Consider the following 19426-nt stretch of genomic DNA (forward strand, 5'->3'; position numbering starts at 1 on the left):
CCGGGAGCCCCTGGCAAATTTGAAATCTCCTGGCTGCCGGCTCCTGAAGGTAGCCGGGAACCAGGAGGTGTTACCAGGGACCGCTGTGAGCAGTCCCCGGGCACGCGATCGCCGCTATCCATTGGATAGCGGCGATCACAGAAAAGTTAAAAAAGTTTTTTAAAAAGTGTCAGTTTCACCTCCCCTCATGGATCGGATCCATAAGGGGAGTTGAAAATACTCACCTAAATCCTCCCCGATGTCCCGGGACCCGAAGTCCCCGTCTGCGCATGCGCGCCCGATGTCAATCATCAGGCGCGTGCACAGAGGGGCTCGAGCCCCGGGAAATTTAAAATCCCTCTGCTCCTGGCTGCCATGTGTAGCCAGGAGCAGAGAGATTATACCGGGGACATGATCACTGTTATCCAATGGATAGCAGTGATCATGTAAAGTAAAAAAAAAGTGGAAAAAAAGTGGAAAAAGTAAAAAAAATAAAAGGGTAAAAGTAAAAATAAAAGTTTAAAAAAGTTAAAAAAGCTTGCGTTTCATCTCCCCCCATGGATCATATCCGTGAGGGAGGATGAAATGACGTACCTAATGCCCGCAGATTTATCCGCGGACCTTACCTCAGCTTCTGCGCACTCGCCCGTCGCCACAATGGCAGGTGCATGCGCAAAAGCCGTGGATTGCCAGGATAATTTAAAATCTCCCTGCTCCTGGCTATAAAACTTAGCCGAGAGCCTGGAAATTTCACGGGGGGCCGCGGTGAGCCTGGAGAAGTGACCTTGTTGAGCGATCGCCGGTCACGTGAAAAAAAGGTAGCGATCTACCTTTGGCCGGTCTCACATGACCGGATAGGAATTACGGATTCCGCATGCGTCTGATCTGCGGTAATACGCAGATCGATTACATTGGATTACACAATTCCGCTCACATTAGTGGGTTGGAATTGTGTAGTCCACTCGCAGAAAAGAGAACGCAGCAGGTTCTATTTTACCGCGGCTATCCGCAGCATAGAGCCCATTGTGCTCCATGTTCGTGGATATACCCGCTGCCCATACGCAACTACGTTGTATATGGGCTGCGGGTACCCGCGTCATCACTAAGCGACGGTGCGGGAAATACAAGCAAAAAAAAAAATTTGTACTGCGAATGACCGCCTGTGTGAGTAGGCAGTTATGCGCAGTACATTACGCGGCCGTACGCAGGGTCACAGCCGGGCTCACAGCTGGGATCCGCTGCGGGCCTCCGCAAGCGGATTCCACCTACGGCTGCGTGAGCCCGTCGTTATTCAGATCGCTACCTGTAATACGCAATTTACAAGAAGCCCCGGGAACGTTTGCCTTCCTGCAGTTCCAGGAGCACCTTGTTGAGTGTCTTTTGTGCGAGACCGCCACACCTCATCAAGCTTACGGAGACTCACAGTGCGCCACTTTTTACACCCCATACCCGCTACTGAGGTCACAAAATACCCCCCAAAAAGGATGAGAGGAGGGGGGATACACGGTTTTATTGCCCCATGTACTCATCCCAACCAGCCTCCGTAATTACCCCTGTCTTCGGAAATACCACACAGTTCACATTATTACTTTTATCTAAGATTTGGGGAACGCCGAAAAGGGCGCGGAGTGGGGGGGGATATTTTTAGGGAGTCAATTTTTATTCCGTACAAATGAACAATGGGGCCTGGGATTTATTCAGTTGCGCCCTGCAATCCAACGGGTGTTCCCTGCATTACAGGCCTTGCCATGTGTCCTTTAAGTAGATTAGGGCCACAAGGGGTATGTTTTGGAACACGGGACAAACGGGGGTATCCATTTTGGGGTGACCGTCTTCATTCCGATGTACACTGTACAAAAAAAACAGTTTTTAAATTGACAAAATTGCCAAAAAAATAAAAATCGTAATCTTTTCCTTCTGCTTTGCTTAGATTTATTCAAATACTGTGGGGTCAAAATACGCAATACACTCCTAGATGAATTCATTAAGGGGTCTAGTTTTTAAAATGGGGTCATTTGTGGGGGTTCTTTATCGTTTCGGACGCTCAATGGCTCTACAAGTGGGCAATGGGGCCTGGAATTTATTCCGTTGTACCCTGAAATCCAGCGGGTGCTCCTTCCATTATAGGCCTTGCCATGTGTCCTTTAAGTAGATTAGGGCCACAAGGGGTATGGTTCTGAGCACGGGACAAACAGAGGTATCCATTTTGGGGTGAAAGTCTTCATTCCTATGTGTGCTGTACAAAAAAACCTGTTTTTAAATTGATACAACTGCCAAAAAAATGAAAATTGTAATTTTCTTCTACTGCTTTGCTTAGATTTATTAAAAAATTGTAGGGTAAAAATACACAGTACATCCCTAGATGAATTCGTTAAGGGGTCTAGTTTTCAAAATGGGGTCATTTGTGGGGGTTCTCTGTCGTTTTGGCCGCTCAAGGGCTCTACAAGTGGGCAATGGGGCCCAAATCACCTTCATGCTAAATTTCTCTGTTCTGAAAGCCACCGACTACTTCTTTCATTTTGGGCCCCGTTGTGCATCCACACATAAGATTAGGGCCACAATGGGTATTTCTCTGAACACGGGACAAACAAGGGTATCCATTTTGGGGTGAAAGTCTTCATTCATGTGTGTGCTGTACAAAAGAAGCAGTTTTTAAAACGACAGAATTCCAAAAAAACGAAAATCACATTTTTTTCCTTTTGCTTTACTTGAATTCATTCAAAAACTGTGGGGTCAAAATGGGCAGTACACCCCTAGATAAATTCGGTAAGGGGTCTAGTTTTCAAAATGGGGTCACTTGTGGGGGTTCTCTTTGGTTTTGGCCGCTCAACAGCTCTACAAATGTGCTATGGGGCCTAAAACGCCTTCAAGGAAAATTTATGTTCTGAAAACCACCGACTACTCTTTTCATTTTGGGTCCCGTTGTGCATCCAGACATAAGATTAGGGCCACAATGGGTATGTTTCTGAACACGGGAGAAACGGGGGTATCCATTTTGGGGTGTAAATCGTCATTTTCATGGGCACTATAGGAAAAAAATATGTCTTTAAAATGACGTATTTGCAAAAGTATGAAATTTTATTTTTTCTCCTCTAAATTGAATTAATTCCTGAAAAACACTGATGGGGTCAAAATACTCATGACACCCCTCAGTGAATACATTAAGGGGTGTAGTTTTTAAAATGGGGTCATTTGGGGGGTTATCTATTATTCTGACACTCATGAGCCTTTGCAAACTTGGCTTGGTGCAGGAAAACAAAGTGTTCCTCAAAATGCTGAAAAGTAATGTTAAATTTGTACGTCCTCTAAATGGTTAAAAAAACACAAGTTTTTCAAGTGTGCATTCAGAATAAAGTAAACAGATGGAAATATATAACTTATCAAAAATTAGTACAGTATGCTTGGACATATTTGAGATATTACAGTTGAAACCGTGCAAAAATGAGAATTTTTTCAAAATTTTTCCAATATTGGTACTTTTAATAAATATACACAAATTATATCGGTCTCTTTTTACAACCAAAATGAAGTACAACATGTGGCGAAAAAACATTGTCAGTATCACTTGGATATGTAAAGCCTTTACGGAGCTATGCTACGTTGAACGACGCATGTCAGATTTCCAAAATTTGGCTCCGTCACTAAGGCGCAAACAGGCTTTGTCACTAAGCGGTTAATTAGCCTGTGAATGGTGACTTTGATGCTTAGGAATCTCTGTCAGTTTTTATTCACTTGTCTTTGTTCACAATAGCAAAGACGAGAGCTGTTTGTGCAGACCAGAAATGCTAATATCACCAATGACAAGCAATCTCAAGGGTACAAGACAATCTTTAAAGACCTCAGCATCCCAGCTTCAACAGTTTAAATTGTTATCATAGAACATATCATGAAACCGACCCTGAAATGGGAGCTATGACTGTATTGCCAACCTAGTTTGCTGCAGTGTGGACAGAGTTGTCTGCTTCGAACTCCGTCATCACTGACAGCTGATCGCCAGGGGTCCTAAGTGGCAAGCCCCTGCCGATCAAATATATTGATTCCATAAAACTCCTTTACATTTTGCTACAGCTGTATGTGCTTTGGGACGTGTGCAGTTTTGGTTTGTCCATAAGTGCAGCAAAACAAACACAGTGGGGCAGAATAACTAATCCTGTCTAATATTTAGACAGTGTAAACTTAGTAGACAGTCTGAAAATGTGCCAAATTTATCAGTGACTCATGCTGGAAGATAAATTTGGCACATTCTTAGAAACTTTTGCCTATCAATGTACTTAGTTTACTACAATATTTTGTGCCAAAATTTTGATGCAACTTTTAATTCTAGCCCTTTGCGCCTAAGCCTCAGCTGTTTTTTTGCTAAGCCATGCCCCCTATTTGAGTATAGTGCAAAAAAAACATCTAAAGCACATAATAAATGTTATTGAGCATCTTAAATCTCTACAGGTTTTTAATTTACTATTCTATCCAATAACTGGGTTGAATCATAGAATGGTAGAATTGAAAGAGACTTCCAGGGTCATCTGGTCCACCCCCCTGCTCAGTGCATGATTCACTAAATCATCCCAGACAGATATTTGTCCAGCCTTTGTTTGAACACTTCCATTGGAGGAGAAATCGCCACCTCCCGTGGTAACCTGTTCCACTCATTGATCACCCTCACTGTCAAAGTTTTTTCTAATATCTAATCTGTGTCTAATCCCCTTCAGTTTCATCCTATTACTTCTAGTCTTTCCTTGTGCAAATGAGAATAGGGCTGATCCCTCTGCACTGTGGCAGCCCTTCAGATATTTGTAGACAGCTGTTAAGTTTCCTCTCAGCCTTCTTTTATGCAAGCTAAACATTCCTAGATCCTTTAACCATTTCTCATAGGACATGATTTGCAGACCATCCAGAACTGGACACAGTATTCCAGATGAGGTCTGACTAAGGGTGGCTTCACACGAGCGTGTTTTTGTGCGTACATAGGTGCACACCCATGTGCATGCAAAAACACGCGTGAATGCCGGTCCGTGCATTGCTTTCAATGGAACTGCGGCTGCTGCCGGTGGCTCCATTGAAGGCAATCGTCTGCCAGCACCCCTTAATTGTTTTTCAGGGAAGAGCTTTACATATGAGCTCTTCCCTGAAAAAAAAAAAAGAATTTTAGCGTAAAAAAAAATAATAATAATGCACGCATTCTCTTCAATGGAGCCGCGGCTGCTGCCGGCGGCTCCATTGCAGGCAATGGTCTGCCGGCACCCCTGAATCGTTTTTTTAGGGAAGAGCTTTACATATAAGCTCTTCCCTGAGAAACACGAATTTTAGTGTAAAAGAATTTTAAAAAATGCACGCATTCTCTTCAATGGAGCTGCTGCTGCTGCCGGCGGCTCCATTGAAGACAATGGTCTGCTGGCACCCCTGAAAAACAAGAATTTTTGTGTAAAAGAAAAAAAAACAAAACTTACCTGTCCACAGCTGCCATGTCCCCATGGGGATAAAGAACACATCTGCCGCATGCAGCAGATGTTTCCTTCATCCCCGCGAGGAAAAAGAACTCCCTGCTGCACCTGCCACATCTGTGACAGATGCAGCAAAGGAATTCTTCATCCCTGCGAGGAATAAAGAATTCCCTACCAGAGCTGTCACAGATGACAGCTGCGGTAGGGGATCCAGCTGCTAGCATCCTGTAATTGTTTTTCAGGGAAGGGCTTTAAATATAAGCCCTTCCCTGAAAAACATGAAAAAAGGTAATAAAAATAATTTAAAATAAACATACTCACCTTTCTTCAGCTGCCAGGGCTCAGCCGCGTCCAGCTAGCTCTTCTCCTGCATGGCTCTGAGGAATATTCAGCAGGTGGGGATTTTAAATCCCCACCTGCTGAATGGGCTGCCTCTGATTGGCTGAACACTGTGAGCAATCAGAGGCAGCTCTCAGCTATTAAATGACAGCTGAGAGCTGCCTCTGATTGGTCCTTGCGCTCAGCCAATCAGAGGCAGCACTCACCCATTCATCAATTCATGAAGAAAACCATGAAGAAAGATGAGTATGTTTTTTTTAAATTATTTTTATCACCTTTTTTCATGTTTTTCAGGGAAGGGCATATATTGAAAGCCCTTCCCTGAAAAACAATTACAGGATGCTAGCAGCTGGATCCCCTAAGGCAGCTGTCATCTGTGACAGCTGTGGTAGGGAATTCTTTATTCCCCGCAGGGATGAAGAATTCCTTTGCTGCATCTGTCACAGATGTGGCAGGTGCAGCAGGGAATTCTTTTTCCTCGCGGGGATGAAGGAAACATCTGCCGGCGGCCCCATTGAAGACAATGCGTGCATTTCCTATGGTGCACGCATGACCTATCTTTAGAGGCACACACCTGTAAAACGCGGACATGTGAACGCACCATAAGGAATGCATTGTTTCTAATAGAAGCATGTTTTTGTGTGCGCGTATGCACACAAACACGCTTGTGTGAAGCCACCCTAAGAAAGAGTAGAGGAAGATAATTACCTCACGTGATCTAGACTCTATGCTTCTCTTAATACATCCTAGAATTGTGTTTACCTTTTTGGCTGCTGCATCACATTGTTGACTCATGTTCAGTCTATGATCTATTAGTATACCCAAGTCTTTTTCACGTGCTGCTGCTTAGCCCAATTCCTCCCATTCCGTATGTGCTTTTTTCCATTTTTCTTGCCCAGATGTAGGACTTTGCATTTCTCCTTGTTGAATACCATTCTGTTAGTCGCTGCCCACTGTTCAAGCTTTTCTAGATTTTTTTGAATACTCTTTTTCTCTTCTCTACTGTTAGCTGTCCCTCCTAGCTTTGTGTCGTTGGAAAATTCCCTCCTCCAGATAATTTATTAAAAAAAGTTAGACAATATAATAAAAAACATTGATCTGCACCAGAAAACTACAATTATTGGGTTTGCAGATCAACCAGTAGGTACACAATGAAGGAATAACCTAAGTTTCACTTTTTTTCTCTTAAAATACTTTTTTAAATTTTCCATCACATTTCAGACTGTAATACACATTTTTCCTATGTAAATAATTTTGCTCCCCAAAATGAAATCTTTCTTAGTCTTCAGAGTGTGAAATACCCACAGTTTTTAATCTGGAGCTTTCATCTCCTTTATTAACCCACAGCCAAAACATGGCCTGCTTGTCTCTTAAAAGTACTGTAAGGTTGTTTAGAGGCTAACATAGGGTGGTCCAAAATGGTGCTTACCCATTAATGAGCTATATTATCTTGAAAATTGGCTTTGAAGACTGTAAACTACTAGTGTGTTATGTCGTATCTATTAGTTTAGAATTTTCCACTGCCTTCTCTGCAATTTGTATGCATATTTTATAGCATTTCTCTCTGTTGTCATAGACCTTTACTTATACATAAAGTTGATTCTACATCATTAACTGCTCAGCAAGTGAATGTGTTACTGGTGTACCTCTCCCCCTGATTTTCTCTACACCCCATTAGTTGCTCCTTTTTGTGCAAAAAAAATTGATTTAACATAAAGGACAATGAAGTGTAATCACCATCTCAGTTTTGGTTTTGCATATCTATGTATTTTTTTCGCCTTTGCTGGTTAATAAATGTTAAGAATTATTCTAAAAATAAAGAAATATAAATAGAGAAACCATTTTTTGAGTTATTTACTGCTGAATTAACTGTAAGGTTATAAAACATAAAAATTTAAAAAAAAACTAAAGGATACATTTCATTGTGACTAATGTAGCATTGTGGTTTTTCCTCTATGATGTTTCAATATAAAAATCAGAGTATTCCTTATTCATATAATATGCATAATTTACAATTATATTTGTAATATTAGTTTACTTATTTTTATTCTGGATACTTTTTTAGAGGATAAGGATGTGTTTATGGCAATGGTTGTCTCACATTGGTGTGGATTGTGATGTAGATCCACAGCAGACTTCACCCCTATTATTGAAAAAGTGAGATCTAAGGTGGATCTGTGTGAATAATTGCACCAAGCTGTGCAGAGTTTTATATACATTTTGGTGTGGTTCTGCAGCAAAAAAAACGCTAAGTGTGAATGTAACCTTAGAGTGTTATGTGCAGTTCAGATAAACAACTCGTATATACCTAAATATCAAAACTATATTCTACTTACGTAGTGTCTTTGTTGTATGTGTTATCTTTTTCTATTACTAGCATATAAATAATTTTTGTTTTAATTACAGGGGGAACATCCCTACGCTGAACAGGTATGGCTTTTACATTATTTACTAACAAAAATGCAATCATAACCGCATAGTCCATTACAATGATGGTCATTATTTATCATACCATTTAATATACATTATTGCATGAACAGCCACAAGAAGAAAATCTTGTAGTCTGTTGTATATATTAACACACTGAAGAGTTGTTTCAGATTTTTTGTGATTAGAAATTAGTTTTCGTCATTTGAATGGGGTTGTTTTATCTGCAAGCAGATCAATTTCTGCAAACTCTTTTAAAATTAATAGGGCAGTTAAAACATACCTACTCTTTCAGATGGCTTTTCAGTATAAGCTGCCACATGTGTGTTTGAGAATAACATTATTTCTAGCCATTGCATGATTTGTATACGGCATTTTTCACCACATTTCTTCTCTGCAGACTATATCTCTAAGCTTTAGTTGTCTTTGAGCTGGTAAATGGAGAGTGCTAATATGATATCTTTTATACACTGCACACATAGTAAAGAGGAGATCCTGGTCCCTAACTCTGTAGTGCACACATTGAAATAACTGCATAAAGGATGACGGTGTACAGCAACACTGAGCAGTGTATATTTGATTTAAGTAGCTATCGGTGACCTTTAACACTCACTAGCAGCTGTAGTATGTCTGTGTGAGTCTCTCTAATTTTCTCTACCTCTTCACGCTTACCTGTTCATGAACTTTTATGGCAGCAACAATCCACTTTCACTTTCTTAATGTATCCAGATGTCTCTGCTTCTACATAAAACTTCACTCGATGGCAAATTAGAAGGTAGGGAGATCTGTAGTGACCAGTACTTTTGAATGATTTTTTTTAGCACAAAAACATAATTTTAAGTTAATAAAGTTATTTACAGTTTTGCTAGTGATCAAATTGGCTATCCTATAATCACAAGTTATCTCAAAGTTTGGTGACCATTTAGTGTACATTTACGCATTAGTGTACATTTACACATTGAGCTTGAGGGGTTTCTGTGGATCGGGAGTCAATCCTCCTCCATACACAGCATGTGACGGCTGTCTTTAACAGATGACACTCACACGCAACAGCTGTGACAAGCGTAAACACTGATCGTGGCTGTTAACCCTTTAAATACCGCTGTCACTCCTGACAGCGGCATATAAATGCCCAATTGGTATTCTGGGGTGCCAAACGCGACCTCCTCCGTTGTGATTATATTGCGAGGTGCCATTTGGTTACCATGGCATTTTGGGATTTCTCAGAACATGGTATAATGCAATACAATGGTATTGCATTACACTGTATGAGCAATCAAACAATTGTAAGTTCAAGTCCACTATGGGGACTAAAAAAGTGTAAAAATGAGTTTTAAAAAGTTGGAATAATTATTAACTGCTGTCAAATGATGGCGTTTATTTTTCCAAGTAGTACAGCAAAAAGAAAAAAAAGACCTAAATTTGGTATTGTCATAATTAGAGATGAGCGAGTATATTCGCTAAGGCTAACTACTCGAGCGAGTAGTGCCTTAGCCGTGTATCCTCCCGCTCGTCTGTAAAGATTCGGCTGCCAGCGTGGGTGACAGGTGAGTTGCGGCAGTGAGCAGGTGGGAGCAGGAAGGAGAGAGATCTCCCCTCCGTTCCTCCCCACTCTCCCCCGCCGCTTCCCGCCCGCCGGCCCCCGAATCTTTAGAGACGAGCGGGAGGATACTCGGCTAAGGCACTACTCACTCGAGTAGTTCGCCTTAGCGAGTATACTCGCTCATCTCTAGTCATAATCGAACTGACCAAAGATGGCATAATTCCGGGGGAGGGGGGGGTCCATTTCACTCCACTTAGAAATTTTTGAAAGTCTCTAGTACATTATATGGTAAATTAAATAGTACCTTTGAAAAATAGAACTCATCCTACGAAAAGCAAGACTACAGACAGCTATGTCGATGGATGCATAAATGTTATGATTTTTTTGAAGGGGGTGGGGAGGCACCAAAATTGAGAGTGGGAAAAAAAGTGCCGTGTCATTAAGTGGTTAAAGGAATTTCTGCATTGAATCTGTTGTGTAACTATATCTTAATAGTCTCAAAAGGAGGGACAATTGCTACGCTTTTGAAACACTGAGGAAATTTGGATTTGGAATAGGTATGATTCATGCCATCCGGGCCCTGTACTCACTTCCTACTGCTAGGGTGTTGGTGGACGGGACGCTGTCGGATCCTCTGTTGATAACAAACAGCACAAGGCAGTGGTGTCCGTTGTCCCCAATTCTATATGTTTTGATGGTGGAGCCATTGGCAGTATTGATTCGATCATCGGCGACTGTGGGAGGGGTTCCAGTGAATTTTCAACAGTACAAAATAGGCCTCTTTGCAGACGACATAATCTTATCGCTGTCCCAACCTCTAGAGTCATTGAGATCGGTGTGTGGAGTTCTGAAACACTTCAGTGCAGTCTCCTTGTACAAGTTGAATGTCGACAAATCACTTGTTCTCGGTGTGAAAAGTTCCAAGGAGTCTAGAGGTTGCAATCCGAGGAGAATTCCCTTTTGAGTGGGGAAAAAAAGTTGCATTCCATATCTGGGAATAGCTTTGACATCTTACATTAAAGATATAGAACACGAAAATTTTCAAACACTATTAAAATCTGTCCAGGGCGAGATTGATCAACTTAATAAATTAAATCTTACATGGTTTGGAAGGATCATGTCTTATAAGATGAAAATCTTGCCAAAAATCTTATACTACTTCAGGGTCTTGCCAATTCCAGTCTCTAACTCCACCCTTGCAAACTTACAGAAACAAATGAACAACTATATTTGGGGCGGGAAAAAGCCACGTTTGGCACTATCAATATTAGCATTACACTGCAAAAATGGTGGCACAGATGTTCCTAATTTAAAATGTGTCATAAGGCCATCTTACTAAATCAGACCAAACAGCTGACGACAGGAGAAAATGCTGGGAGTTGGGTGGGTATGGAAAAAAGTCATATAAAAGGAATCTCTGGACAAACTTTATTGTATGCAATATCTGTGGAATGCCTATCCCATCTCGCAGAAATAGAATTACAAATTCCAGAAATATCCCCTCCTACGCTAGCCACAGTACAAGCTTGGAGGAATTTCTCAAAAATAGCGGTCTTGTCCGGAGATGCAAAGACGCCCAATCTGCCTATCGAGGTTTTAAACCACCTCCTGCCAGACCTAGAAATGAAATCGTGGAAGGCAAGGGGAGTGAAATATGTGGGAGACCTCTTGCTGCAAGGGATTATCAGACCCTTTGCTGAATTACAAAACAAATTCAATTTACCCCACAATGAAATTTTTAGATATCTCAGAATTAGCTCATTTCTGTAAAAGCCTTCTATCCACGAATTAAAATTTCCCACAGCACTAATCAACAAAATAATCTCTAAACCTATTGTAAGTAAGTCAGAAACTACATCCTTTTATGACATCTTGACTGAAAACATAAACCTGAAGAAAAAAGCGTACATGTTAAGCGGGGAAATTGAACTAAAGGAAAAGATACAGATAGAGGCCTGGGCGGGGGCGTTTAGATCAATATCAAAATCTACTAAGGGGTTGGGCATCTTGGAATCTCAAACAAAACTACAGTTAAGATGGTACTTTACCCCTTCACTGATTATTAATAGGCTAAACATCGGAGACGGTCTGTGCTGGAGAGGCTGCGGACAAAGGGGCTCTCTATCGCATATATTTTGGTCTTGCCCTAAACTTAAGTGTTTTTGGGTGGATATACTTAAATTTCTACAAGACATATTACGATGTCACATACCTAGAAAGGCCAAACTAATTCTATTATTAATAGGTCTGGAAGACTTCCCAAAAAGGGTTAGATACTTGTTGGCACACTCTTTAATGACTGCTAAACAATTATTGCAAAGTATTGGAAAAGTCCATCTCCCATGGACATAGGAGAGTTCAGGAACCGTATGGCAGAACAATATTCTTATGAACAATGGCTGTCGTTCCGCAATAATGCTTTAAGCCAGTTCAATGAGGCTTGGGGTGTGTGGGGAAAAAAATCCAAAATGTGTGATATAAGGATTTGACGCATAGATGCCAAGTTAATTGGTTGTTGTACTTTGTTTATTGTTATATTTTGAAAAAACCAAACAGTATAAAAGAAAATTTACAGATTAGGATGAAAGCAGTTACCATTAACACACATAGGTTGAATACATAAAACTTGTCATGTGTAATTAAAATCAATGTGTATGGCATGTATAATTTCTATATGAAGATGTTCTGAGCATATCAACATGTGTGACACGAAAAAAAACCATCATTGTAATGCTGACAAAGGCATCTGAATGAAATCCAGATTGAATGAAGTAAAAAAAGGAGGGACAGTTAAAAACAAGGAAATTATAGCCTCTGAGATTATAAATTACTGTAAGAGATTATAAAGGACTGGAATATAAGGTATGTAAAAATAATATTTTCAACATATGGTCTCCAAATCTGGTGGAATTTGATTTGAGTAATTTGTGAGTTTCTGATTTTCAAAGTTTTTGTAACTGGACACAGTCTAAAATGGTTGAAAATTCTGCTAATTACAAGGAAAAAATATTTGGCTGTCACCAGAAGATTTTTTTCCGAAGATAGTGTTCATACTGACTCCGATGTTTAGATTTTTGCATGAGGCATGATGAATATGACAGATCTGTTATAATCTATTATATACTGGATTTTATTGGACCCTATTGATTTAAAATAAGCCAACCCTTTCTTTTTACTGGATGAATGATGGATAAAAGCACTGGTAGGAGTAGAACCCAATTGCTCAGCAGCCACTAAGAGAACATTTAGGACTTTTAAAGTGAATCTGTCAAAATAATATGCTGATTTGTTTAACTCCTTTAGGACCAGGCAGTTTTGGGGAATTTTACCCATGTGGTGGTTTTACTGCCCTATTTTTTCTTCCTTCACCTACCAAAATTATTATTGCTGCGTTTTTTTCCCATGACATGTAGAGTTATTTTGTTTTTTCACTGACTTTTTTCAGTTTTTTAGTTTTATTGAGAGTAAAAAGTCTAAAAAATATATATTTTAAAATGTGTAGTTTTTTTTTCAAATTAGTACATTTACGCTAAAAAAAAGTATGGTACTGGGTTCCTCATTTTGTTTAGGCCATTTTGATATATAATATGTATAGTTTTCAACTGCAGGGCAACGACTTTGGTTGGCTTTAGCAATGGATCATTTTAATTTTTGGGGTGCATTCGCATGAGCGCGTGCGTGTGCGTACATAGGTGTGCACAAAACCGCGCACCCATGTACATGCACAAACATGCTTGAATGCAGGTCCGTGCAACCCCTGCAGTGATTTTCAGGGAAGAGCTTAAAATTTAAGCCCTTCGCTGAAAATCATCCCTAGTTTGTGCAAAAAAAAAAAGAATAAAAAAAAAAAAGAATTCCCCTGCTGTTCTATTGCTTTTAATGGGACCGGCGCTTCTGTAGCCCCATTGAAAGCAATGGTCTGCCGGCAAGCCTTGCAGGGATTTTCGGGGTAGGGCTTTAAATATAAGCCCTTCCCTGAAAATTATCCTAAGAATGTGTTAAAAATAACAGTCAATGGAAGCCGTTCGTCACGCTATCTTCCGCTGTAGCACAGCAGTAGATAGCGTAGAAAAAAAGCCCCCCGCCCACTGACGCCTGTGTTATATGACGCGGCGGGCGCATCACGTGACGCTGTGGGGGTGTCATATGATGCTGCTGGCGTGTCATGTGCTGTACTGCGCATGCGCGCTGGCACAGGATGTGGGACATCGGGCAGCGGATTTGGAGGTGAGTATGGAGTCTCTAGGGGGGGGGGCGCCGTGACGGACTCCGCTGTGGAATTCCGCTTGCGCAGCCCGTCACGGCCGTGTGCACTAGGCCTTAGATTCAGAAGTAGCCAACATAAAATACAGCAGGCTCAGAAATATAATAGTTTTGAGTTCCCTTTATTAATGAGCGGGTGCTACACCTACATTACCATTGAGGGAGTTTGCAAACGAAAGATGATTTTCCTGGTTTAATAACCTTTTTAATTTCCTGTCAGAATCACTGTGCAGTATAAATAATTAATTCTCTAGGGTCAGGAGCAGAAAACATATTTAACTGAAAATTACACAGAAGTCCCAGTGACTGAAGATTATATCATAGACTTCAGTATTTCATGTATCCTGCCTTTTGCCTTTTATTACAGCCTCCATTCTTTTCAGAGAACTCGGCATAGACACTTCTTGTGCATTTTGTAAACAACATCAAAATTCAGTGTTATAAGCTGGGTGTATTTTCAGTTAAAAACACTTCAATAATCTTGAGGTCTTGGGTTTAATGTTTTTATAACTCTATGTTCACACATGGCGAGTTTGCTGCAGTTCTTTCAGTATTTTTGTGTAATGGCAGAAAGATATTTTCCTGTGGTTTTACAAAAATTATGTGAAATTGCTGCAAAAACTTCATGTATGCGCCTTCAGAAGTCCAATTTTACATTTTGAACTCTAGCTTTAAAAACTCCTGCTGATTTTCCTTTTCCATTCCTTATGTAAGTTAATTATTTTATGTAATCTTATTCAACATATTTCCATTCAACATAAAATTTTCAAGGGTGCTTAGTAGAGGTGTGAGAGTATGTTCCCACACAGCGGACAATCTGCACCAAATTTAGCAACAAAACTGAGACCAAAAAATAGGCAGAAATTTGCACCATTGGTGCACATTTTGATGTGGATCCACAGCAGACTTCACCCTTTCAGTTTAAAGGGTGAAATGAACTGTGAATCAGGATCAAAAACCACGTCAAAATCTGCTTCAATGGTGCGGATTTTGTTGTTTTTTTTTTGTCACAGTTTTGATGCAGAATTTGGTTAACCCCTTAACGACTGCCCCATCGGGAAACTACGTCCTCAGTAAGTGGGCTTTAATCCTAGAGGACGTAGTTTTATGCATCCTCTTTGGATTAATGCCCACCTGCCTGAGGACGTGACAGCTCCATGCTGTCGGTGCCCGCAGGTAGCCGACCGCATGGAGCTGTCATCCCAGGATGCGGGCAGTCCCCCCCGGCATTGCGATCGGCGCCGATTGCAAAAAAGTAAACAAAAATGTGTAAAAAAGTAAAGATTCAGCTGCCCTGATGGATCGGATCCATCAGGGCAGCTGAAAATACTCACGCGGCTTGTCTGCGGTGTCCCACGAAGATTGGGTCCTCCCGGACCCGCCGGCGGTCTTCTGCGCATCACGCCAGACGATGACGTCAGGCGCATGCGCAGAAGCCCGGGAGCCCCCGGCAAATTTGAAATCTCCCGGCTCCTGAAGGTAGCCGGGAACCAGGAGGTGTTACCGGGGACCGCTGTGGATAGCGGCGATCGCGAAAAAGTTAAAAAAAAAGTTTTTAAAAAGTCAGTTTCACCTCCCCTCATGGATCAGATCCATGAGAGGAGGTGAAAATACTCACCTAAATCGTCCTCGATGTCCCGGGACCCGAAGTCCCCGTCTGCGCATGCGCGCCCGATGATTGACATCGGGCGCGTGCACAGAGGGGCTCGAGCCCCGGGAAATTTAAAATCCCTCTGCTCCTGGCTGCCATGTGTAGCCAGGAGCAGAGAGATTATACCGGGGACATGATCACTGTTATCCAATGGATAGCAGTGATCATGTAAAGTAAAAAAAAAGTGTAAAAAGTAAAAAAAAAAGTGTCAAAGTAAAAAAAAAAAAGTTTAAAAAAAGTTTTAAAAAAGTTAAAAAAGCTTGCGTTTCATCTTCCCCCCACGGATCATATCCGTAAGGGAGGATGAAATGACGTACCTAAGGCCCGCAGATTTATCCGCGGACCTTACCCCAGTTTCTGTGAACGTGCCCGTTGCCAAAATGGCGGATGCATGCACAAAAGCCGTGGATTGCCAGGATAATTTAAAATCTCCCTGCTCCTGGCTACAAAACTTAGCTGAGAACCTGGAGATTTCACGGGGGGGCCGCGGTGAGTGGTTCCTGATCACGTGTTCGCCGTTATCCAATGGATAATGGCGATCACGTAAAAGTAAAAAAAAGGTGAAGTTTCATCTCCCCTCACCGATGCGATCGGTGAGAGGAGATGAAACTTTTTACTGGAGGCCTCCGTATTTGCACCCCGACGCGATCTTCCTCCGTGAACTTTCCCGGATCCTGCGCATGCGACCGCCGGCAAAACACCGGACACATGCGCAGGAGTCGGGGTGCCCAGGAAACTTAAAATCTCCTTGCTCCCAGCGACCAACGGTCGCCGAGAGCCTGGAGCAGTGACGGGTGGCCTCGTTGAGCGGTCCCTGGTCACGTGATAAAAATGTAGCGATCTACCTTTGGCCGGTCTCACATGACCGGATAGGAATTACAGATTCCGCATGCGTCTGATCCGCGGTAATACGCAGATCAATCGCATTGGATTACACAATACCGCTCAGATTAGTGGGTTGGAATTGCGTAATCCATTCGCAGAAAAGAGAACGCAGCAGGTTCTATTTTACCGCTGATATCCGCAGTATAGAGCCCATTGTGCTCCATTGTCGTGGATATACCCGCTGCCCATACGCAACTACGTTGTATACGGGCTGCGGGTACCCGCGTCATCGCTAAGCGACGGTGCGGGAAATACAAACAAAAAAAGAAAAGTACTGTGCATGACCGCCTGTGTGAGTAGGCAGTTATGCGCAGTACATTACGCGGCCGTACGCAGGGTCACAGCCGGGCTCACAGATGGGATCCGCTGCGGGCCTCCGCAAGCGGATTCCACCTACGGCTGTGTGAGCCTGGCGTTATTCAGACCGCTACCTGTAATACGTAATTTACAAGAAGCCCCGGGAACGCTCGCCTTCCTGCAGTTCCAGGAGCACCTTGTTAAGCGTCTTCTGTGAGAGAACGTTGCACCTCATCAAGCTTACGGAGACTCATGGAGCGCCACTTTTTACACCCCATACCCGCCACTGAGGTCACGAAATACCCCCAAAAAGCATGAGAGGAGGGGCAATACACGGTTTTATTGCCCCATGTACCCATCCCAACCAGCCTCCGTAATTACCCCTGTCTTCAGAAATACCACACAGTTCACATTATTACTTTTATCTAAGATTTGGGGAACGCCGAAAAGGGCATGGAGGGGGGGGGGGGGGGCGGGGGGATATTTTTAGGGAGTCAATTTTTATTCCGTACAAATGGACAATGGGGCCTGGGATTTATTCAGTTGTACCCTGCAATCCAACGGGTGTTCCCTGCATTACAGGCCTAACCATGTGTCCTATAAGTAGATTAGGGCCACAACGGGTATGTTTTTGAACACGGGACAAACAGGGGTATCCATTTTGGGGTGAATGTCTTCAATCCGATGTACACTGTACAAAAAAAAACTGTTTTTAAATTGACAAAATTGCCAAAAACATGAAAATCGTAATTTTTTCCTTCTGCTTTGCTTAGATTTATTCAAATACTGTGGCGTCAAAATACGCAATACACCCCTAGATGAATTCATTAAGGGGTCTAGTTTTTAAAATGGGGTCACTTGAGGGGGTTCTTTATCGTTTTGGACGCTCAATGGCTCTACAAGTGGGCAATGGGGCCTGGAATTTATTCCGTTGTACCCTGAAATCCAACGGGTGCTCCTTCCATTATAGGCCTAGCCATGTGTCCTTTAAGTAGATTAGGGCCACAAGGGGTATGGTTCTGAACACAGGACAAACAGGGGTATCCATTTTGGGGTGAAAGTCTTCATTCCTATGTGTGCTGTACAAGAAAAACTGTTTTTAAATTGATACAACTGCCAAAAAAATGAAAATTGTAATTTTTTTCCTACTCCTTTGCTTAGATTTATTGAAAAATTGTAGGGTAAAAATACACAGTACACCCCAAGATGAATTTGCTAAGGGGTCTAGTTTTCAAAATGGGGTCATTTGTGTGGGTTCTCTGTCGTTTTGGCCGCTCAAGGGCTCTACAAGCGGGCAATGGGGCCTAAATCACCTTCATGCTAAATTTCTGTTCTGAAAGCCACCGACTACTTCTTTCATTTTGGGCCCCGTTGTGCATCCAGATAAAAGATTAGGGCCACAATGGGTATGTCTCTGAACACGGGACAAAAAGGGGTATCTATTTTGGGGTGCAAGTCTTCATTCATGTGTGTGCTGTACAAAAAAAGCAGTTTTTAAAACGACAGAATTGCCAAAAAACGAAAATCACATTTTTTCCTTTTGCTTTACTTGAATTCATTCAAAAACTGTGGGGTCAAAATGGGCAGTACACCCCTAGATAAATTCGTTAAGGGGTCTAGTTTTCAAAATGGGGTCACTTGTGGGGGTTCTCTTTGGTTTTGGCCGCTCAACAGCTCTATAAAAGTGCTATGGGGCCTAAAACGCCTTCAAGGAAAATTTATGTTCTGAAAGCCACCGACTACTCCTTTCATTTTGGGCCCCGTTGTGCATCCACACATAAGATTAGGGCCACAATGGGTATGTTTCTGAACACGGGAGAAACAGGGGTATCTATTTTGGGGTGTAAATCCTCATTTTCATGGGCATTATAGGAAAAAACTATGTCTTTAAAATGACATATTTGCAAAAATATGAAATTTTATTTTTTCTCCTCTAAATTGAATTAATTCCTGAAAAAAACTGGTGGGGTCAAAATACTCATGACACCCCTCAGTGAATACATTAAGGGGTGTAGATTTTAAAATGGGGTCATTTGGGGGGGGGTATCTATTATTCTGACACTCATGAGCCTTTGCAAACTTGGCTTGGTGCAGGAAAACAAAGTGTTCCTCAAAATGCTGAAAAGTAATGTTAAATTTGTACGTCCTCTAAATGGTTAAAAAAACACAAGTTTTTCAAGTGTGCATTCAGAATAAAGTAAACAGATGGAAATATATAACTTATCAAAAATTAGTACAGTATGCTTGGACATATTTGAGATATTACAGTTGAAACCGTGCAAAAATGAGAATTCTTTCAAAATTTTTCCAATATTAGTACTTTTAATAAATATACACAAATTATATCGGTCTCTTTTTACAACCAAAATGAAGTACAACATGTGGCGAAAAAACATTGCCAGTATCACTTGGATATGTAAAGCCTTTACGGAGTTATGCTACGTTGAACGACGCATGTCAGATTTCCAAAATTTAGCTCCGTCACTAAGGCGCAAACAGCCTTCGTCACTAAGGGGTTAATATATATTTTTCGCTTTTGTGAGGCATTTCAACCTCACAAAAGGGAAGCTTTGACAGCTACAATGTTTTGCAAAAGTATTCACC

General features: G+C 41.6%; 1 protein-coding gene across 1 annotated transcript in view; it reads left to right on the plus strand.

The window, feature by feature from the left end:
• ACACA (acetyl-CoA carboxylase alpha) overlaps positions 1-19426 on the plus strand; it is an 856108-nt gene that overhangs the window by 336608 nt on the left and 500074 nt on the right. The window contains exon 29 of the mRNA XM_066609221.1: positions 8163-8186. Coding sequence (XP_066465318.1) covers positions 8163-8186 — 24 coding nt within the window. The remainder of the gene's footprint in view (positions 1-8162; positions 8187-19426) is intronic.

Source organism: Eleutherodactylus coqui, chromosome 1 (genome assembly GCF_035609145.1).
Source record: "Eleutherodactylus coqui strain aEleCoq1 chromosome 1, aEleCoq1.hap1, whole genome shotgun sequence".
Taxonomy (NCBI): Eukaryota; Metazoa; Chordata; class Amphibia; order Anura; family Eleutherodactylidae; genus Eleutherodactylus; species Eleutherodactylus coqui.